Genomic DNA, 24865 nt, shown 5'->3' on the forward strand with positions numbered 1-24865 from the left:
TACATATTCATATTATTTGATATAAATTCAAATTTCAGAACTTGATATTTAAGTAATATGCTGTTATAGTTTTTATTAAACAGACAAATGAGAGAGAGAGAGAGAGAGAGAGAGAGAGAGAGAGAGAGAGTAATATTCAGTTTTAGCCCCCCCCCCCTCCTTTCAGGCTTCACTAAATGTTTATACCTATATCAAACAAAAACTCCGAAATTTTTTTTTCTAAATATATCAGACAGTGAAAGTAACTTCTTTTTTTTATCAACAAATCAGATCCATTTGTTTGACAGTCATACTCGTTTTTATTTTCCTGCTTCAAGTTTACACGAAGTCCACGTGCTTGTCCTGTCAATCAAAATCATTCGACACTGTGCAGGTGTGAAAGTTTCGTCACATCGAAGACGAAGTGCGAGTATTTCGAACAAGTTATAACATTTATTTTTATCATTTCTAAATTTGATTCCAAAATTTGAATAATAAATTAATAAAATACATTGGGCATTAACACTTGAATTTGAAACATACTCTCGGCCAATTTCAAATACCACCGCCGACACGTGTACATTTTGAACTACTATTATTTTTTTTGACTTTTTTAGATGCATGTTTGTTTTGAGACTGAAATTTTTGTTCTAAAAAAAACCCGTAACTTTTTAAAAAAAATGTTAATTAAAATATTCTGGAAATACGGTACTGACTAAGTAACCAATTTAGGGGGTAAGGGGGGGGGGGGTATTAATCATATCGAATGGCAAACATATAAAGTTGCAGTGAAGAAAGAATTTTTTTCTCTATAACTATAGACTTTATATATGATAGTAGAGAAAATTCTGTAGTGCATTACATTTTAAATAAATATTTCCTTTAACCACACTATCAATTTAATTCGTTCCAAAGATAATAAATTAACAGGATATCCGCAGTACTATGTATAACTCTCAGAACTAGTTCTATTATATTTTCTGTAGTAATTGAAAAAAAAAAACACATTAGAAATAAATATTTTCGTAATTTTGCTGCGTAATTATTTGACTTGGATAATTATATCTCCATTAACGATTTGTCGTCTTCAACAAAACAACATGTTGCAGTGCTTGAAGTATCTGCACACTGCCCTTATTTAAATTTAATATTTCAGCATCGCTCTACATAGGTACAGAATGTGATTGTAACAACATTTATTTTCCAGAGTAATTCAATAAATAACCTAACAGCTAAGTTAGAATAATAAAAATATATATCGTAGATATTTTTCCTCATGCAATAATGATTCTTCAAACACGATATGTTAGTTAATAAATTAAAAAACCTGTAACTCCTTAACTACACAAAGATAAGTCCTTTCACTTCGGAGTTCCGAATGACAATGAAAACTGAACGATAGGTGAACGCTGAACGCAAGGTGAACGCAAAGTGAACGGAACGAAGAGCGAACGCTGAACGCTTTGTGAACGGTGAACGCGAGCACACAGTGAACGGTGAACGCAAAACTGTGAACGGAGAGCGAACGGTGAACGCACGCTGAACGAACGGTGAGCGAACGGAAAAATGGGAAAGTAGAACGTTTCAGGGACTGTAACTTGCCTTTGTTCGAAGTACAAAGTGCCGGGCTCATTTTCGAACTAGACCCCCCCCCTTCCCACGTCCCTAATGTACAAAAACTTTAATTCTTTTACTGATATACACGTATAGTTAAGTCACAATTACTGTGTGTACCGGTATATTTAATTTAATTTTAGCGTCTTAAATCACTGTCATATAGGCAGGAAACATCGTTGGGAGGGGGGAGGGGATTAAACAAACACGTTTAACCAACTTTATTTTGAATTGGGAGATTTTCTACATTTCAGTATGATTTTCAATTGAAATAAAATCATAGGACATCGTTTTTGAAAGACGTGTGAAATAATGGATAAGTAAAAATAACAATGCCTGAAAGTAGCACCCTTAAAAACATTAGTTCAGGGAAGTACAACTGTATCATTTCCATAAAAAATACATGTAAGTACTGCCTAAGGGTTTGTTTTTGTGGAGGTGGATTTGGTGATTATAGCGAAAGAGAAATAATACTTTGACCGGGATCAATCACTACATTAACAGTGATGTCAGATATTCATTTACCCCTTTGCGAGCATTAACAGTGATGTCAAATATTCATTTACCCCTTTGCGAGCAATCGTACTACTCGGTCATTTCCGTGAATAATAACCCAAGGAAAATGGCCGTGTTGTTACGAATGCCAAGGCGAAATGATTTCAGAGTAGGAATTTGTTTGGTTTTGTATAGTCAGCGGTCTGTCCCCTTGTCAAGGATCCTTTCAAATAAAAATTTTCTAGAGATTGAAGCATGGTTATGTTGATGATGTAGAAAAAAAAGGTGAGATAATGTCGAAATATATTCCTTGAAAATTAACTACTACCTTTATTACTTCTATATAAATGTACATAATTATAGATATTTTTTTTTTCTTCAACCTTAATATTATCACTATTTTACAATGTATACAATCATATAAATACTAAAATTTGTTCTTAGATATTGAAAGAAAAAAACTTTTAAAAACATCTAGAAAAAGTAATTTCTAATCAATACAAAGGATGATTTAGTAATGACGTTCCAATTATCAATGACGTTTTGTGACGTTATTCAACATTTTATAGCGTCATCTTGTTACATTGCATTGATTTTGTTTTAGAGTTTTAATTAGAATTTATATGATAAAAAATTTGGTGTCAAAATATTCAGAAAAATTAGCTCTTTCAGAAACGGTCAAAAGCCTATTTTCGAAAATTTTGTCACGAAGGTCCCTTTTCGCTTGACGCAACTCATATATATATGTCTTCAACCTTTCATGCTTTTATTATCAGTCACATGAAATGATTGAAAACATCATGAAAGTATTAAAATAAGTAGTGCAAAATCATTTCTATCCCTTCATTGAATGTTTTTGGGTAAACAAAAGAAATTTTTACCTACATTTGTATATATATGTCTCCAACCTTTCATGCTTTTATTATCAGTCACATGAAATGATTGAAAACATCATGAATAAAGTTTTTCATTTTATTCTACTAACCATATACGACATATGTTCAAACCTTGTTCTCCTGAAGTTAAAAGTTTTGAGAAAAAAAAAATTCCAAGATATTCAAGGATTCCAAATATTGAGGTTTAATAATTGTTAGGACATCCAACTAAGTTTGTTATACCCATGGTATTTGAGATATAAATGCTTGAGATACCGAAGTTCAACTAAACAACAATTGTCATGCTAACTTACTCATCAGAATTCCTACCTGTCTATCACCTTCATCTCCAGCCTCATCTGCTTTGCTGAGAAAAAATCTCATTATCTCAGAATGGTTATTGCTCAGCTCTTCCACAATGTTTAATGTCCTTTTACACAGGGCTTGACCAATCGGATCAAAGAATACAAATATCAGGTCTGCCAACTCACCTGTTTGAGGGAAAGAAAATTGAAAAAACTTAATATTCCTGTTAAGATATTCCTGTATGATTCTGAGATAACATGAAAGGAGTTCCTATTTCTTGATGAAAAGAGTTCCTATTTCTTGATTCAAAAATGTCAGATACATGTATTAAAAACTAGAAGTTTTGCTTTAAATTGCATGTAAAATACACATAATTATGTTTCTTGCAATTTTTTGTCCTTTTTTTCTTATGCATCATCAAAGGAACATGCACAACCAAAGAGTTAGGTTTTGCAAACTGAATTATTGAAAAATGCTTTATTTTCCTTTTGAATCTTCATTGTAACTGAATGGTTTAACGTACCGACAAGTTAATCATAGGACATGAAAAAGATGCAAATTAAGATTTTTACCAAGCCAAAGAATTGCTCTGTTCACATCAAATGGATATTGCATGTCTCCATCCACTAAGCCAGGCGTGTCTATAAATTTGACAAGGTTAAAGCGCTTCTGCTTCGAGGTGGAAATCTCTGTTGTCAGGTAATCAGTGACACCTGTAAAGTTTTCATACAGAAATTGACAAAGATCGAAATGAACATTCAATTTAAACAAGAATTGTGCTGTATAATATTAATGTAAAACAGGTTGATAAATATCTAATCAATAAGTATAACTATTCAATTTATTGATTTCAGTTAAAAAAAAAAAGTAAATGTTTCTTCCCTGTAGCTCGATTTTTTTTTTTTTTTAAGTATATTTCTTTTTTTTTTTTTTTTTTTTTTTTTTTTACATTTGTTTCCTAGGTACCATATCTAAATAATTTTATGTGCTTAACAAAAGGCCAATAAATCTTTATGGTTACCAAAGTACAATGAGTAATTTCACATACAATCCATAAGCCACCTTTATGACACAAACACTTCCCTTATGTTGCATGCTTTTGACTTAAGCAAAAACTTCGTACTTATTTTCCACTGACCTTGAAATTCAACACAAAAATAATCTAATTCATACTTCCCCTCTTCTGACTCTTACCTTTTCCTTAATTACCTTAAATCTTAACTTCACTCATTTAAAATTTATGCAATAACTGTCTGTGGACATGGTAAATCATAATGACAGTCATAAACCTATAATTTTATTTGCAATGGAGGGGGCATAATAATTATTTGAGTTCCTTGAGCATAAAATGCAGGTCAGATAGTATTTGTAGTATGCATCACACTAAGTATCCATAGTTGACCATTTCGGAAAGTCCTTGAGATGAGCAAAAAAAAAAAAAGACCTTAACTTTGAACTGGACTTGCATATATTAGAAGCTACTAGAGCATAAAATTAGTTCAGATCCTCCCTCCATTATGCAAGTCCTTAAAATAAGTCAAAAAAGTGACTTAAAAGCTGAAATAAACCTAATGCACTGAAGAGGAGTCAATGGATCAAAAAAGTATGTCAGTACATATACTTATTCTCCATAAAATGCCCGTACCTGCAAGTTTGATTAAGATAACCCTTGAGATGAGCAAGAATGCCGATGGTAGGACATGGTGATTACAATACATGTATACAATCCAGATACAATTTTGCTGCAGTTATAAAACAAACTCTCCCCCATCCCTTCCTCTATGCATATATTATCAGTCATATCACCAACAACAAAAGCACAAAACTGCATGCATTAAAATTTCACTATCCTCCTACATCTGTGTGCGTTTGCTTATGTACACTCAGACATTTTTGTCTGCATTCTAGCAAAGGTCAATAATTTTATTATCTAGAAATCATGGGCCAACAACATGTCACCAAAGTGTCCATTGATCACAAGCTCTGACAATACTATGAAGTCTTCAATTATTCATGTACATGTTATAATGTGATCCTGTGAGAGAACCCAGTGCATACATATTACATACTATCAAACTGGAAGTATTGTTTCCATGAATGACATGAATGTCTTAACATCAGAGTAACCAAAGGATACATCTAAACAACCAGAACCAAGCTAAATCTGGTAACCTGGTTACCGGTACAACGTACCACCTCCAGATGAGATGGATCTGAAATAATATCACTCGTTACTAGTGCGCATCTTTAACCTTATATGAAAGGATGTAGGGTTTCATTTAGTTTCATTTCATTTTCAATTACCATAGTTTAAATACTGATACCGGTAATAACAATTGTCTCATCTTCCAATCACATGGTAAAACATGCTTCACTTAAATTATTCAAGATCACAATCTCTTCTTTTTTTAAAATTCAAAATAAAATAGAGTCTCTATTTTCAGCAAATTGACACTTGTCTCCTCTCAAGGTATGATCCAAACTATTGTAATATGGCTATTCTACCATGCTAACAAAAGTGCACTATAGTGACTATACATGATGAGATGTGACACATCATTACTCAGGTGACAATACTTTGTTCGTGCATGCACTAGCCTGATTCATATGTTGAAGTTTGCTTGGTGAGCAGAAACAACAGCCCTTCATTTGGCAGCTCTCAGCTCAGATTTGCACGAGATAGCTGGCCAAAGGAAAAACTACCATTCCAAGCTTGTCAAACAGTGGAATGTCCAGTGCACAGAAAGATGACCCTCTAAACAAAGTGAATATGAGGCAAATATTAAATGATTTCCAGTATGGTATTTGATATTCCTTATATGCATGCAAACAAATAATAAAAAAAAACATTTGAAAACTGGTGATCTTTGCACAAAATTGAAAAACAGTGATCTTTGCAATGGATTTCATACAAAAATAATTGATTTTCAGTGCATCCAGCTTCCACAGAAAATAGTGAAGACGTGACATTTCCGTATCAGACAATATGTTTACAGCATGCAAAGGATGGTGACAAAGTACAATACATCACTCTAGATAAATCATACACTGACGACTTCAGTGGAGTCACAAGTACTAGCTTCAGTGGCCTGTAGGTCTGCAGTGGCATGTGTGCTTTAAGAATTGCAGAGATCGGGTAAATGCTGACGAGGAGAACATGCCAGACAGATCAATACCGAGGCAGGTTTAAAACCTCTTGATAAGGTCAGCATCTCCAACTTCAGCACACAACAATTTTCATCATGTCAGCTAGAGCAATCTCGTTACAACCTCCTCCCTGCTTTTGAAACACCACTGTCACCTGCCTTGTTTGTCACAGAATGTTTATACCCAGAGATGAGGGTAGGCTAAGGCAATTCACTTTCCTCTGAAATGTTCACATAGAAAAATATTTTGCAATTAGCATTTATTTTTCATTAGACGATAATCATGGTCGTATGCTCTGAGCTGACGTCAGTAACCTTTCCAAAGGGAAATGACCTGTTAAGGAATGGGATGAAAGAACTTTCCTGTACATGTAAACATTCAAGAAAAAAATGTTAGTAAATTATATGCTTGCCATAGATCTACATGGACTAGGAAGGTGAGAGTCTGAAATTTTGGTTGTGTTGGCCTTAAAACAGGACAGCTCTTCATCAGGCAGCTTGTAATAACTACTCAAGTCTACCTAGTGAAGGGCCGTCTGTTCATCAGCACATTCCTTTGACTACATAAATTTTCCTTTTTAATGACAAAGAATACAAATGAACTTCCTTCATCAGACAAGAGTGTTTGTAAATACTATCCCATATCCATTCTTTAAATTTTAACCAAACATTCTATTCCAAAAATTTCAACTTCCAAAAATATTGAATCCAACGCAAAAAGTACACCAGGTTTAAAATTTATTCTGGAGAAAAAAATACACACAAAACAACAAACCAACCAAAAACTTCAGTAAGGATGAGCCATTTTTGCACTTCGACAGTAATTGATCACTCTGCTAAGTACACTTTTAATCAAAGTATTGCCCTTTTTAACTCAACAGAAACATGCTTCCTTTTTCTTTTTCCCTTTTCTGTAGTCATGGTTATTAAGACTAAACAGCCAACTTAGGAACATTTTTTCTTCCTCCTAGTCATGCGGTTCTGCCATCATAAATAAAATATCATTTTAATCTAAGTTTCTTGATCCGGCCATATCTGAGAAACTTTAAAGCTACTACAGGGAGGAATTTCACTCACAAAAAATAATCATTTAAAAGAAATCATTATAAGTATTGAAATTTTGTTCAAGATTGTTCTTAAGAAGAGATTCTTAACTTACTTTTTAATCCAAAGTCTAAGATTTAGTGGATCTAACAAATCAGAAATTTTATTTAAAGAAAATTATAACCTATTTCTCAAAAAAGTCTCATTTATGTTAATAAATTACAACAGAAAAGATTCAAAGTACACTTTCATGAACCATATAATTCAATGAAGCAAGTATAATTTTGAGTTTAAAAACCATGCAGACTTGATTAAGTAATATCCAAAAATAGACATTCCTCAGAAAGGAAGTTCAATTCAAACTTCCTTTTGTTCTGTGATTGGCTAAATCAATCTGAAACTGAAAATGGCCAATCTACATCAATAAAATGATATAGACTTTGACTGTCATATCCTTACCTTTAATCTGCCTAAGGGGCTCAAAATGGGGGTAAAGGTGGAGTGTGGCATTTCCCTGGAAGTAAATAAAAAACAGGGGGTCAAAAACCTGAATAAAAATTCTTGATGGCAATTTAAATGATCAACATTTGTCAGATTAAGATAAACATGAGAGGAGACAGGTCAAAAAATATGTACACTCATGAACTTCCATGCAGTGTTATTCAAGAGCCAAACACTGTGTTATTTAACAGGACTTGGCAACAATTACATGTAAACCAAATACATTCTCTGGCCCCGTGTGATCTGACCTTGAACTTCAATCCTACTCTTACAATATTAAACTTAAATTCCTTTCCAAAAATGTTCCCTTTATTTTCTTAAAATAAATGTATCATGACCCCCTCTCCTTGCATCCATTGCACAAAGTGGAAGCTTTAATTTTCTACGCACTCCAAAACTGTCCAAAATCCTGGTAATCAGCTGATAGTGACTAAGCATTATCATCGGCATGGCGAGCTGTCAACAACCCCTAGTCTGAACACATTTAAATTCAAACTTCTCTTTGCATCCAAAATGTACATTGCAAAATTTTGCAAAAAACCGGCAATATTTGATCAATTTTCTTCTAAATTAAACACTCTCAATGCAATATGATGTGTGTAATTGCACTGGAGTGTTTTGGTGTAATTTGCTAACATTCCTGTATTTGAACCCATCCTTTTGGCAAATAGCAACGTGATTCATACATACCTACATACCTGTACCTGCTGAACCTAAACATAGGCAAACAAACACAAAGTTTTGTCTTTTTTTTTTTTTAAAAAATTAAGTCAATAAAAATTCTAAAGTAACAACCTGTCCTTTTTTTTAAGCATTTACATGTACAGATATATCTCCTTCAGAAAACATTTATTTCATTGGATGTGCATATTTTAAACACATTTGTGACAATTCAATGAAATTAAATAAAATAACTTTACCTGTTATGTGCAAGCTAAATATTTTCTTAGTACCTATGGAAAAAATCCAAATAACTAAAAGCTTTGCCAAGTTTATAAAGGACACACCCTTAAAACCTTAAATGTGTATGGAACAAACAAAAGATGTACCTTAACCATCGAAGAATGAACACTCCCCAATTCAGTTCTTGCACCACTTCAAGATTAAAATTCAATGTGCCAGTAAAGAAGATAAATTCATAAAGTACAAAATGCCCAAATCAATCTGAATTATTTTATTGTTTTTTTTTTTTTTAAAATTCCTGAGCTTTGAAAAAAATTCAACAAGAGGTAAAAGTGTAATAGCTTACAAACCTAGCTAATCTACGTTAATCCTGCACAACAGAAGGCCTGCGGAATAGTAGCATGATAAAACATCATAGAGTGCAACTTAAAAATGCAGACGTCTACTGCATTACCAATCAATATCAGGCTTTATAATGAAAATCAGTTAGACGGCCAATAGAACATAGAGTTATCCCCCTTATTGCATTATTAATCAATGTCGGGATATAAATGGACAGCTGAACATAGAGTTATCCCCCTTACTGCAGATCCGGTCATCACATATGCATCACAGGTACATTGGAGTATAATACTATGCTAATAAAAATGGTACAATTTGAATGTATCTTTAATGATATAGTCAAAACATAAAATCAATAGCATAAAAAAGTTTTCATTTTAATACAGAAAATCTGTGAGAAATAAATAAATATGTATCAATCTATAAGCTAAATCATATATTTTTACTTCTTCCTTGGGTGCAAAGCATTCTATGCATGAATTTTCATCTTAAAGCTATGGCTATTATCGTGTCCGTAAGAGGTCAGTAACATCTCAAACTGCTGCCCTGTAAAACAGGATCTATACTGGTCAATGCAAGTTCAGACCATGACATTGTCCAAATACAGGCATATTGCCAGGCTAACTTTAAGTCATTTCATTAAGGGCCCCAGTACTATGAACATCAGAATTTCAAGTCCTGAGTTTTCAGAAAAGATTGTATTCAATGTATACTATATTGATTTTAAAATGTAAATGAAATAGGATGCAATATTAATTAAAAAAAATGAATTCATTGATAACTTTGCTGATTCAAACACATTTTTTTTTTTAAATTCCTCAAGAAAGCTTCCAGGATCATTTATCATCTATAATAGAACATACTTCCATAACGCCCATTACACTAGAACCATAACTTCAGTAAAAATCCATAGTCACAGCCGTGCTATCTTGTAATATAGCAAATTCAGCACATTTTAAGCATCCTCCACTTTGGTCCGCCTACATAACCTACTGAGCTGCAGTAAGACAATCATAACTTTCTTATTTTTAAAATGTGTAAAACCACTACTGATGAATTAATTATAACAATATATCACCTCCAGTTTCAATAATTCTTTTTTATAATACCTATGTGAAGTGTACACTCAATAAATCAGAAGAGAGTGTCAGACTGACATTTGATGTCCCAATGCCCTAAATATCTTGTACTATCATCTGGATGACCCATTTAAGCTGAATTTAATCATCCTACTTCTTTGACTTGGATGTTTATAAACTAACATTTTTAGTTTCAAGGACAAGTAAAATCACTTTTGACCTTGACCTTGTGACAGTACCAATGCAAATGATGACAATTGATTCGAGTCAAGAAGTATGAGCAAAGTCTAAAATACTATCTTTTTATACACGTACACAAGGAAATCATATTTTCACTTTTCCATTATCCATGGATAATAGCTTAGTAAATGTTGGCTTTCACAAAACTGATCATTATTGATGACATCATCAAATGGGAAGTTTAAAATAATATACAATATTTAAAGATATTAAACTAGTGTACAAGATTGGGTTCAATTGTCATATCTTTAACCTGAGCCAAAGGTTTCAATCAACAAACCTTATCTAACAATATGCAGCTCAACTCTACACCCTTATGTTTCTGGCAAATGTAGGACTCGCACAGCTGAAAACCAGACTTTAGCCTAGAACTGAACTTTAATTCTTGGGGTTACAAACCTGTACAGTAGCAGATTACAAAATCTTTACTCTCTCCATTTCAAAAATAAAGAAATTGTTATTCTAATAAAACCAAATATCAAGGGGAACCTAAAATTACCACTGACTTTTCCTGCATGAAATTTTTAATACTTGTCCTGAAGGCCCTGGACAAAATGAAATGATCCTCCTTTCTTGCAATTTGCCCTTGCTTTAGTACAGGATTTAAAGTATTATTTTAATCACTTGAACCAACCATGAATCAGAGAATGGTATTTTTTATACAAATAATGTAAGGAATATGTAAAACCAGACTGTAATGTACTCAAACATGTTACTGACATGAAATATAATTAAGAAATACCTCTAATTCAGCAGATTTTATGTTTTATGTACACGTTTTTATGTTTTCTTTCTAAAAAGGCACACTACAATATTGTTCTCTTCAAGAACAATATAACTTAAAACTGCCAATTTTTTTAGAAAGCAAATTAAAGTACAGTGTCTATAGAGATAAACCGCAAACTTACTGAACATTCTACAGTTCATTAGAACAACATTTGAGCATTAAAAAATTATACTTTCCTTTTTACACCATACGTCAGTGTATCTATTTTCAGTTATGTAACATCTCCAGATAATTTAAATAATTTAACAGAATTTTCTGGAAGTACGATTAGGTGAACAGTGATTTTACATGTCATGTATCTGCATCATTATTAACCGGTAAAAAATGGAAACCATGTTTCCTACTCATTTATTTGAATAAAAATTCTTCCCTAAACAGCAAATTATAAAAATTTTGAAACATCTTGAATGCAATAGACAGTTTTTCAGTATTCAGTAAATTCAAGCAGTTATAATGGTATGTAATCAATGGATCTGATCTATGAGGTGTCCATTACCAGATCAATCTACTGCAGATCACTGAGTTAAAAAAAAAACCTTCTTATAATAAAAAGGTAATTTTGAACTGGGCTGGAATTACCATTGCCCGAAACAGAAACATTTACTTATTGCATTTCTGAAGATACATGTGCATAATTTATAGAGTTTTCATATGGAATGATTAAAACAGGATGAAGGAAGAATTTTTTCTCCTGTTTAAGAAATCTACACCCAGTTTGCCCTTCTGTAAAAATAATATAAATTCAGGTGAAAACATATGGCAAAAGATTGAAACAGCATTAGGTTGCTTCATCAAAATTAAATCATATTTTGAATTTTTAAATCAAATTTCAATTCATATAATGCATTAAAATTAAAAAAAGAAGATCTCTGCATTCATTTTCTGGGAGAATAAAAAATCAGCAAAATAGAAATTAGCTTTTGTATTCACGACACTCAGAGAACATGATTTTGTCCTAAAACCTCACTTTTACAATTCAATTACAAGAATCTTGAACATTTCATACAGAAATTTGCACCGGTTAGTTGACTATTAAGCCCTAGATTCAAATCACCTGTCTGAGGGATTCTGACATCCCATATAATTTTTTTTTCATTTGTTGTAGACTGTTAACTTCATGCCTTTATCCAATATCTTTGTTTGATCCTTTCTAAGAAATTAAATCATTCAGAAATATCTTTTCATGTGATAAATCCAGAAATAAGGGGTTTTTTGAGCAAAATTTTTTTCAATGCAAATCTATGAAATCAATAGACACCTGACTTCTGAATATTGAAAACTATTCACAAACATCAGGATAATGCAACACTTTCTAAAAGACTCCTCCCTTAAAACACACCAACAAAATTTCTAATTTTGCAATTTCCTGTCCAACATCATAAATGTATCAGCAAAATATTTTTCACATTGAGGTAAATAAGTTGAGGAAAATAATAGTAATTCATAACAGATAAAGCACTGATTAACCCAAGGTTGAGGCTTTGGCATCTGCCTTTTACCTTATTAAGGAAACAATATTTTTCTCCTTATTTTCACATATCAACCAAATTATGCACTTTGCACAACAGATCAATTTTGTAATGTCTTAGGGTAAAGCTGACTTAACCAATAGTCTCTGATGAGACTGTATCTCTTCTGGCTCATACAAGAAAAGTTGCATCTGCACTTCTTACACTTAGAGAACTATACTGAAACGCAAAAGAAATGCAACAAGCAGTAATCTACAAATATTTAAATTCTTTATCAAATGATTTTCAAAAATGAATACAGTAAGGTAAAACTCGATTTATAAACATCAGAGATTTGATAAAAATGTTAAATTATAATTTTTTAACTTTAGAAAGTAATACATGAATGTTAAAACACCCCCCACCCCGGCCATTCAATTACAGCGTGCAAGAATGCCATGTACAACCGTTGCAGCTTGATTTCTACAATGCAGTAAGTTCATCAATCTCGAGATCTGAGCGAAAGAAATATTCTTTGCCATTTTTAAATGCCTGTTTTTCAGATGATGAGGTCGAATTTTCTCTAGCCAAGTGCAGTGTAATAACCCTTGGACTTCCGGTCCAAGGACTGTCATTCATGCTAATGATACATAAGAACCTGTTGAGGCGTGATGTGTTGCATACTTGCATCTGCAACTCTCCCTTACCTTTATTTTAAGATTTTCCAGCTAGAGCAATGGAAATGCGTACTTAAGTCATTTTTAGGAAGCCTTGGCATCGCTTACGGAAAAGAAAGGAGAATTTATTTTTCGTAACATTGCTTCATTACTTATGATGAACAGATACAAACTCTTAAAACCCCATATTATTGCCAAATATTTTGTTAAACATGCAATTTTTGATTTCTGGTAAGCGGACTCAAGCTTAACTTCCGGTAATGGTATGAAAATCATTCAACCGTTAAATTACCGATATTTACAAAATTGAAGATGTCCTTACTTTTTAGATACAAAATTTTATCCTATATTTAATATTTACCCCTAAAATAGGATGTTGCATTTCTTTTGCATTTCAGTATATATATTTTGGTGTACTCTACTTGCATACCAAATTTTATTGAATAAGGCAAAGACTATAGTAGAGTTTAAAAATAATTTCGACGAAATTTCTATTTTTACTTACCATATTGCAACACCTTTTTTTGAAATTCAAAAAAACAAAACAAAACAAAAACTATACAAATATAATATTTTATCTTGGAAAGGTCTTCTTGTGAACTTTTTTTATAATTAAGCTGATGTACCATACAATAGAAGAAGTTTTGAATTACAGGCAGGCAGAGAAACAGCTTGACAAACATACAGCAAAAACTTATTTTGAATCAGCTCTGTTGATCAAACTTAAGAAAAAAATCTTCCTCTTATAACCTAACTAAAATCATACATCCAAAACAATCTAAGTAAAACTTCCATGACCTCCAACTTTATTTTTGAAATTGAGACAACTTGGTATTAATAGTGACACTTTGACCTTTAGAATAATAACCAATCTATTTTCCCCATGACTTCATAGGTATAAATCTTAAGTTCACTCATTATTCCTGAGAATAATTCTGATACTTCACCAAAAACCAAAAAGTGATTATTTGATTCATTTAACATTTTTTACTTTAAGTAGGAAGAGGGAGAAAAAAAAGCATTTTACATAATTTATACTCACAGTTAATGACTCTCTCTTTCTACCACTGGTTACAATGGAGAAGCCCTGAGTCTCAATAGCAACACCCGTTCTCTGCACCTTCTCCTCAACATACCTGACAGAAGAAAAAAATAGAGGACTGCAATAACTTGTCTTTTTCACACATAAATTTTCAAATTTTAACCAAAGAATTCAAATAAAATTTGCTGCTGATTTCTGAAATTCTAATTTTGGTTGGTTCAGTAATTTGAAATTCTGAAAATCATTTTTTTTTCTTCTAAATTTGAACACAAGGAAAAATACCAACTTTTTTTTTTTTTTCTAAATTTGAACATAAGGAAAAATATCAAGATAATAATGAGACAATTATCACATATAGAAACATAAATGTCAGCATCAGACATTCACTTGTGGTACAGACTCATTAAGTTCATTTGAGGACAACCCTGCCTTTCTTTTTTCTCCAATAGTTGTGAAAGCAAGGTCAACTGATTACAGCTGGGACCCAAGCCACAAATGTATATACAGGGTAACACAATGGCTAGACCTCATAATTCAGAAAGCCTTAACAACATTTTCTTGCCTGCCGACTTTGGGTATATTGATTGTTTCAGTTTTATCTCGTCAGGATGGTAGCACGTCAGACATTTGCGCATATAGTTAATATCAAAAGTTCATAAGGAGCTTAGTCTACATGATTTCTGAATAGCATAGACCCATCCAAGCAGAAAAGCCTGCAAGTATTTTGCCTCAAATTAATAAGGAACTTGTTTATTCCCTATAGTGCACGTGGGTGCAACTTTTTTTTGCAGAGTCAGTAATCTGCATGGGCTTGTAAATCAATGTGTTTTGTAACATTTAATAATATTAAAGATGAAAAGATTTTCTTTTCTCTTTTATGACACACACACACAAAAAATATAACAACCAGACTGAAAAAAAAGTTTTCTTCGTTGAAAAATGTACTTGAAAATTGAATAAGCCCTTCAGCCCAATCAGGCATTTTATTCTCTAATATCATGTGAAGTTTTAACAGTACTGCCATTTATGAAACCATTCTTCACAAATGTGAAACACAATACGCTACACTACATAATTCCTAAACTCACGTATATTCAAATGAAAAGCAGTAATTAAAATACCAAAAACACAGATATCTCTGGTTTTAGAGTACAGATTGCATAATTTAGAATATCGATGTTCTAGAACATACAATGCCTGCATCCTGCAAACCTGCTGACATCATAGAATTTTTTGGCGAAAAGCTGACATTACAAAAGACACCATGCAGAGACAAAGAGTTTACTTTTCTATCAAAACATTTGAAATATGTAAACTCTGCCTGACCTCCTATCAAGAATACTTCCGTTTTCTTCAATTTAAGCTGGATCATCTGATTTCTCTCTAGCTTACTTGTTTCCTATACTAATTAGTACTGATGAACAAACCAAACAAACACGGGTATGACCATATCATTCACATCATCGTTACATTCCATTCTTTTATCACATCCTGTAGTTATCATATAATAACTCAATACATTCAATGGACATTAAAATCAACTGGGTGGTAACCATAGATTACAGGGGCAGTCTAAATAAAGTAAGAAAGAAGTTAGATAATTAACCGGCGAAGAATTGCGAAAAGATTTAATTTTGTGTTACAAGTACCTCTTATACCCCAAGTGTTCTAGTTCGTCACAATGGCCAGACCTGTCATACCTTTAAATTCACTCAAAAAAATGATCCTTATGCTATGTCAGCAGAATTACATCCTAAGCAAAAGATTTAAGTAATGGTGAAATTTAAAAGAATCTCGTCTACTTAGACTGTCATGACTAGAGGGGGTACATAGCACTATGTATCCCCCAGTACCACACACACAATTAGCTGTCACTAGCGTACGGTTCACTCACTGAGGCCTGATGTTAAAGCATTGACTTCACCTTCACATACCAAGCTATGGTTACATCAAACAAACAATTATTCACTAATGCCGCACACGTCTGGCTGCCAGTCAGCTGGCGAACTATCAAAATCAGCTGATTCAGCAATTCATGACAGTCTGTAGTCTTCTTTGGTATATGCATTCTGATTGATTTTTTCCCCCCTCTATGAATATCTATAGGCATATAAATGAAGACAAAATGAGGGGAAATTTGATCATTACAATATTGCTTGCACAATACCAATAAATCATTCTCCTATCTTTCATAAGTAAGAAAAACGAATTATCGTTCCGGTTTGAGAGGGTACAAAAATCCATGAATTATCCTTCTACTTTTTGAGTGGGTATAAAATGCAGTCACTGATATCTCTGGAATGTGATTCTATGTACATGTTTGTCTATGTATTTTTCCTGTTCATGTGAAAAAGATTTGAAAGATAAGAGTTTAATTTTACCTTCCAGGAATTTCTGGCCTCAGCAGTTTTTATTATCTGTGGAGGAAGAGATATCACAAATGTAGGAATTGCCTCCCATTCACAATAGTGGCAAAATCTTAGTTAAGTTTAGTTAAGGTTAATTCAAAGGACAATTAATCTATCTCTTTCTAAGATTTTTTTTTCTGAATAGAATGTAATTTATGCAAATGTTAAACAAAATGTCCTTGGGCCACAATGCTCACCTGAGAACCCTTGGTCCTGCTGTTCTTAATGTTTCAAAAGAGATTTTTCTTTACTTAGTTCCATTAAATTTTTTATCACTTATTGTGGCCACACCCTTGTCCCTAGGGCATTAACTTCACTAAAAAACTACACTATAAGGGAATGGTGTATATTAACATCAATAAAAGCTGCACTACTGCTTTTCATAGATTAAAAAGCATTTCTCTGTACCCCTTTGACCTCCACTGTGGTCCTAACTGCAGAGAAAATGACTTGACTTAACTTGACTTAACACTAACTGGGACTGCTGACATATAATTATGACTGAGCCCCTACAGTTTTTCATAGGATTTTAAAAGATTTTCTCCCCTATATTTTTCTGTGAAACATTGACCCCCTATTGTGGCCCCACTTTAGTCTCGGAAATCATGATTTTTTTTTTTTTTTTTTGATTTTCACTATACAAGAATGATTGTGTAGTAATATGACTAATCTGTGACACCCCCAATATTTCTGATATTTAGATTAAATTACTTATTAATATTAAAATGCCTTCTTGCAGGCCTGCTCTCTTGAAAAAGATTTTTAAAGATTTTTCCCCTATGTAGTCAAATGTAAGACTTTGAGCTTTTCTGTGGCCCCAATCTTGTCCTGAAGGCCATGATTTAAAAAAAAACAAACTTGAATTTACACTTTGTAAAGAAGCTTTTACATTTTGTTGCTTCTGGTCGGTGGTTTTTGTGAAAATTTTTAAATTACTCTAGCTTGATTATTTTTGCTTCAACTAGAGACATAAATAACAGAGAATCGCAACTCCGCCATTATCACTGATTAACAATGTTTATTTATTAAAAAGTTGGTCAAACTTCAAGGTCAAGGTCCAGAGCTCCAAATAAGGTGCATATTTGCAGAAATATGCATTGGATTTTATAAATATGCATTAAAAATTAAAACTGGGCATACAATTACACATTTCTAATCGTAAATAAGCATTACACTTCTAAAGTACTGCATACGATGGATTGAATTCTACTACTTAACTAATGATGTCAATTGAGGTTAACTCAGTGTTCAGATTTTTTCAAAAAAGAAATATCGATTTAAAAGAATTTTAAAAACTAGGACAATTCTAGTAATGGCTACAAAGATTCGAAAGAACCTAGTCCTATTTCCAGTTCTGGAGAAAGATTTAAATTAAAACTAGAGGTATTGTGAGCACCGAGCTCAAAAAATGATACCCCCCCCCCTCCCCCATAATATAATAGCAAAGTCAGTTTTTTTGTAATGGGAAACCTCAAATATCTGTCCAATCAGAACATAAAATAGAAGGTGCATAATGGCATATGCAAGAAGGATTCTGTGAAAGTCTAATTAAATTTATTCAGTGGTTTAGGACGAGTTGATGATAAGAGATGGGGTACCTCCAATATTATAGATATTTGCAATAAGAAACCCAAAATATTTGTCCAATCAAAACCAAAAAACAGAAGGTGCACAATTGCACCATGTACATGATGTAATAAAGATTCTGTGAAAGTTTCATTAAATTTTATTCAGTGGTATAGAAAGAAGTTGAAGATATAAGAGATGGGTACACAAGTTATGGAATAATGGCAGACATTGGCAGTGTCCATGTTGTGCTGTGGCAAACCCCAAATATCTTTCTGATCAAAATGAAATAGGAAGTGTACAATGGCACTATGTAATAAAGATTCTGTGAAAAAAAATTTTCAGTGGTATAGGACGAGTTGTGGATAAGAGATAGGTACCCATACCCCCCCCCCCCCCCCCAAACGTTATAGAAAGAATGGCAGTGTCCATGTTTTTCCATAGGAAACCCAAAAATTCTACCAACGAAAATTAAAATTGGTGCCAAATGACACTATGTAATAAAGACACTGTGAAAGTCTCATTAAATTTGATTCAGTGGAATAAAAGATTGTTACCCCCAAGTGTTACAGACATACAGATACCCCCATCATTATATATCCCCCTTTTTGAGCAGGGGCTATAATAAATTGGATTTCTTTGAAAAGAAAGACAATTATTTTAAGCACACAAAAGCTTGTTAAAAAATCATCACAGGTCTGAGATTTATCGTAAATGTTTGTGTTGTGTATGATATATTTTAAACTAAAAAATGACCCATATAGAGAAAACTTGGTATTGGCTTACTGTCAAAGCAAATAAACATCCATTTCTTTTCTAAACATGATGTAATGATATTCTCTGTAAACAAGAGTTACCTCTCTTACATCACAAGTACCATCATTTCACATACATTTAAAAAAAAAAGTTTTCTCAATATTTTAGCATAAATAAACAATTTTTAAAGACTCATATCTAATATTATTGTACAAGATATATTCATTTACCAACTTTAATACAAATTTTACTCATAATTCACAAATAAAACAGAAATAATGGATTGAAATTTGAGGGCAAGACAGTCCCTTGACAATGGGCCAAGACAGAGATATCTCTGCCCTGAGGTTGAGACAGCCCTAGTTCCCAGATGCTGTCTCTCCTAGTCCAATACTCCTGTATCAGGGCTGATACACTACTATATATAGCAGGGTTTGACCTTGACGTTAGTTCGTTAGTCTCAGACTAACACATTTTCATACAGACTAATAAAAAAGGTGGATAATTAGTCCAAACAGACCAATGAAAATTCCTGGGAAACAATATGAATAAATTCCCGATGTATGATTCTCAACAACTCCTACTAGAAAACCTGAATGTATATTTTTAACTTTCTAGTTTATTAGTGGGTAGTGAGGCCATTCCTAGTAAATTCAGCGCTCAACTGTTCAGATCAAATGAAGTAAGAAGACAATAGATAGCTGGAGAGAAGTCATAGCTGGAGAGAAAAAAAGTTAATACTGAAAGGTAAGGCCTTAAATAGAAAATTGTTTGTTTGCAGTTTCCTACCGACCCAACCAAAACTTTTTTTCAGCAATATTTTTAAAAATAATTTTATTTTTTGTAAGCTTCAAATTTTCAGAATATTTGATTTTTGTTTTTATCAATTTGGGACTTCAAATAAGTGGAATTTATTTATGTTTAGTAATCCTATGAAAATCCCTTTGATTTGTTACAAGCAAAAGCCTGAAATCTAAAAATTCTTTTATTTAAATAAAAAACATACCTACCTATCCACCCAGTCTACAAGTTATGGGTTGGCCACTGCAAACAAAGATTTTTTATATGCTTGGCCTAATCAAAGACTGCATGATGTTTAAAAGAGAAGCAGTGCAGACAATCTTAAAACGATACTGACAATCCAGCTTTGTCAAATTTCAAAATAAATAAATAAATAAATAAATAAATTTCTGTAGAGACATTACACACAGTTTGCACATAATTTTTTTAAGATAGGTTCGTTACTTTTTTCCGACTTCCCTCAACTTGCCCTTTTAATGAAGGATGCTCTCTTTTTTTTTAGGGGTGAAACGATACACCTCCTTCACGGTTCGATACGTATTGTATAATTTTGTCTCGGTTCAGTTATTTTCGATACGATACATTTTGATAGAAGGAAACAAATTCAACATTGTTTTATGCTTTCTTTTTCTAAATCTAGTCACATATTTTACGAATTTTATTTGCAAATTGACTAGAAGAAATTGATTAAAATTATTTGACTGTCAAAAATTATTTTACAAGCTATCAGTCATCAAAAATTTACGTTTTCTATACTTATTTATACTGAGTAATGTGTTTTACCTTATGCCAAACCAGACTGAATAATGATCCCGACCGAAAAATGAACCGAACCGAAAATTAGAGATTTTGCACCGTGTATCAAACCGAGAAAAAATACCGCGGTGAACCGTTTCACTCCTATTTTTTTTTCTAAGTAACTCCTATGATATCATCTTAAATGGAGTACAAGTTTTGGGTGCCTGTGGTAACTTTGCCTACCACATGGTCTGTTTCTCAGTTATAACAAACAAGAGGCCCATGGGCCACATCGCTCACCTGAGCATATTGGCTAGGAAAAAAAAAGCAAAAATCAGTTCAGTATTGAACAGTTTACCAGGGGGAGGAGGGGGGGGGTGAATTTTAAAAGCAGAAGATTTTTTCTCATATTTTCATTTGTAAAAATTTGATCCCCCATTGTGGCCCCCACCCTACCCCCGTGGGCCCTCATTTGAACAAATTTCATTCTACACTACCCAAGGATGCCTCCATATCAATAATCAATTTGACTAATCATAGCTTTTCTGTTCTTGAGAAAATTATTTTTTCCTATATATTCCTCTGTAAACTTTGATCACATATTGTGACCCCACCCTACCCCCTGGGGGTCATGATTTCAAGAAACTTGAATCAACACTACCTGAGGATGCTTTCATATAAATATGACCAATCATGGCTTTGCTGATCTTGAGAAGAAGATTTTTAAAGAAATTCTCCTATATATATTTTTTTGTAAAACTTTGATCCCCCATCGTGGCCCGACCATACCCCCAGGGGTCATGATTTGAACAAATTTGAATCTACACTACCTGAGGATGCTTCCATATAAATATGACTAATCATGGCTTTGCTGTTCTTAAGAAGAAGATTTTTAAAGATATTCTCCTATATATTTCTATGTAAAACTTTGATCCCCCATTGTGGCCCCACCCTACCCGGGGATCATGATTTGAACAAACTTGAATCTACACTACCTGAGGATCTTTCAATATAAATATGACCAACCATGGCTTTGCTGTTCTTAAGAAGAAGATTTTTAAAGATATTTTCCTATATATTTCTATGTAAAACTTTGATCCCCCATCGTGGCCCCACCCTATCCCCAGGGGACATGATTTGAACAAACTTGAATCTACACTACCTGAGGATGCTTCCATATAAATATGACTAATCATGGCTTTGCTGTTCTTAAGAAGAAGATTTTTAAAGATATTCTCCTATATATTTCTATGTAAAACTTTGATCCCCCATCGTGGCCCCACCCTAACTCTGGGGGTCATGATTTGAACAAACTTGAATCTACACTACCTGAGGATGCTTCCATATAAATATGATCAATCATGGCTTTACTGTTCTTAAGAAGAAGATTTTTAAAGATATTCTCCTATATATTTCTATGTAAAACTTTGATCCCCCATCATGGCCCCACCCTACCCCTGGGGGTCATGATTTGAACAAACTTGAATCTACACTACCTGAGGATGTTTCCACATAAGTTTCATCTTTCCTGGCCCAGTGGTTCTTGAGAAGAAGATTTTTAAATGATGCCATTATTTTTTCACTAATTCCTTATTATCTCCCCTTGAAAGAGGGCGTGGCCCTTTATTTGAACAAACTTGAATCCCCTTCACCCAAGGATACTTTGTGGCAAGTTTGGTTGAATTTGGCCCAGTGGTTCTTGAGAAGAAGTCAAAAATGTGAAAAGTTTACAGACAGACAGACGGACGGACAGACGGACAGACAGACGGACGCCGGACAAAATGTGATCAGAAAAGCTCACTTGAGCCTTCGGCTCAGGTGAGCTTAAAAGCTATTAAAAAGTCTTTTTGACAATTATCTTCAAGATACTAGTTAATCTTGAGCTCACTCAGCCATCAGCTCAGGTAAGCTAAAAATCTGTTGTAATTGAAAATTTTGTTTGTCAACTATAGGAATTTCAGAACACTTAAACATATAATCTGTAAACTATTAGCTGCTGTTTTGTATCTTCTTTATCAGTATTCCTCACCTAACATTCAATAAAAATGTAAACAAGGTACTGTAGTCCTCAACTATTGATGAACACTGTTTTCAGTACACACTGTATTTACAAAATAATGTTTTCACAATAATGCCTATACAACTCACATTTAATAAGTATGAACCCTTTAGACCTGTTCAAGGTAAAAGAATAACAACACAATAAAGGAAGGAAAGATGAAAAGGTACAAGCAATTAGTCTAAATTTTAACCAACTCCAATTGTCTGAGCAGATGCTAGACAGGAACAAAACAGAGTATATATTCTAATGCTATCTATACACCTTCTGTGTTGACCTTGATCCTCTCATCTATCATAATATGTAATTAATTTTTCCAGTAAAGCTTTTTCAGAGAATGTCAAACCTCAAACTCAGTTTCAGTTGTTTTTAAACCTAATTGGTAAATTAATAATTCCATATTTAAATCTCAGTCTTAATAAATAAAGTACTTTAAAAAATTTGTGAAGTTATTATAATGAGAGATATATTGTTGTTTTGAATGTTTTCCTTCTAAGAGGTCAATGGGTCATAATGCTAACCTGAGACATCCTTGCAGAAAAGTTCCTGTTCTAAGCCAAGCCAATAACTAAGATAATTAATGACAATATTTAGAAATTTATTTTGGAAACTACAGTGTTTTTTTTAATTTTGGGTATTTCTATAAAAAAAAATCTTTATATTTCAGGGAAAAAGTATTCACTCTTTATTTTCAATGCCCAATATATGTGTCAAATACAAAAAGAACAATTTTCTCAAAATCAAAATGCATTCAATGATTTTACTTTCTGTTAGAAAACAGACATCCAATACATTGTAATATTATTGCAATATAGCAATAGAGGATGTAATTAAGTAATAAGATATGCTTGCACCCAATGCAACATAATGCTCACTAAATGTACTTACATTTATATGTCAAAGTTTTAGATCTCTGATTTGATCTTGAAAAGACAAGGTTAATGTAGAGAATTTACATAATATGTTACTTTTTTCAGTATAGTTCTTTTTTGAAACCTTTCATGTTGATAAATTTTGTGAAACATTACTTATAGCAAACTTCTCAACCCCCCCCCCCCCTCCCCTTGAAACATTTCCATGTTTACAGTAGTTCCTGAGATTAATTATGAATTGCAGCTTTCCTTATGAATATTCTTGAAAATATTTAAGCTCAGGTGAGCTATAAAGTTCTGGCCTGTGAAAAGGAAAAAAAATATCTAATTCAAATCCAAACTAGATATCATTGAGATGGTGGCCATCTCAAAGGACCCCGCTTTCAGCAACGAACATGAAAATGTAAGGTAGCTGAAAGGGGTTTATTCTGAAGAGGAACATTTGTGTACTATTAAGGGATGTGTTGTTTGAGTCTAAAGGGCTTCTATGTCATCCTTGTTATAATAAAAAATGGCACCAAAATCACGAGTGCTCCATACCCTCTACCAAAAAATGGCACAAAAATCACGAATGCTGCATATCCTCTATGAAAATTGTAGCATATCCTCTATCAAAATATGAAAGGAAAATCACAAATGTTCCGTACCCAAGTCAATTGGTAAAGTTCGAGGCTGACTGGACTTAAAGGAAAGAAATTATGCACCAAATAAAGATTTTAAACAGAGAGGCTATTTTTGACCTTGACCCTTGACCTAGAAACTTCATTCAAGGTCACTGAACATCCATTGACCAGTGGCACTCTGTGAGTGAAGTATGAGCCACATTGGACCAAGGGGAGAGAAGATAGCTCCGGACAAAGATTTTTCATATAATTCTGCTTTGACCTAGAAACATGGTTCAAGGTAACTGCATATCCTTTACGCAAAGGCACTCTGTAGGTGAAGTATGAGCCAGATTGGGCCCAGGAGAGAGAAAATATGCTCCGGACAAGAATTTAAACAGAGAGGTTATTTTTGACCTTGACCCTTGACCTAGAAACTTCGTTCAAGGTCACCGCACATCCATTGACCAGTGGCACTCTGTGAGTGAAGTATGAGCCACATTGGACCAAGGGGAGAGAAGATTTGCTTCGGACAAGGATTTTTCATATAATTCCGCTAGACCTAGAAACATGGGTTCAAGATCA

The 24865-nt window shown here is 33.1% G+C and overlaps 1 protein-coding gene across 2 annotated transcripts in view; it reads right to left on the minus strand.

Moving 5' to 3' along the window:
* LOC133188326 (uncharacterized) overlaps positions 1 to 24865 on the minus strand; it is a 226155-nt gene that overhangs the window by 196749 nt on the left and 4541 nt on the right. For both annotated transcript variants that reach the window (XM_061323702.1, XM_061323703.1), the window contains exons 3-6: positions 14479 to 14572; positions 7919 to 7973; positions 3842 to 3982; positions 3294 to 3454 (exon numbers count right to left, since the gene is read on the minus strand). In XM_061323702.1, coding sequence (XP_061179686.1) covers positions 3294 to 3454; positions 3842 to 3982; positions 7919 to 7973; positions 14479 to 14572 — 451 coding nt within the window. The remainder of the gene's footprint in view (positions 1 to 3293; positions 3455 to 3841; positions 3983 to 7918; positions 7974 to 14478; positions 14573 to 24865) is intronic.

This window comes from Saccostrea echinata, unplaced genomic scaffold, assembly GCF_033153115.1.
Source record: "Saccostrea echinata isolate AGI-Se365-2 ecotype Australia unplaced genomic scaffold, CSIRO_AGI_Sech_v1 ptg000016l, whole genome shotgun sequence".
Lineage (NCBI taxonomy): Eukaryota > Metazoa > Mollusca > Bivalvia > Ostreida > Ostreidae > Saccostrea > Saccostrea echinata.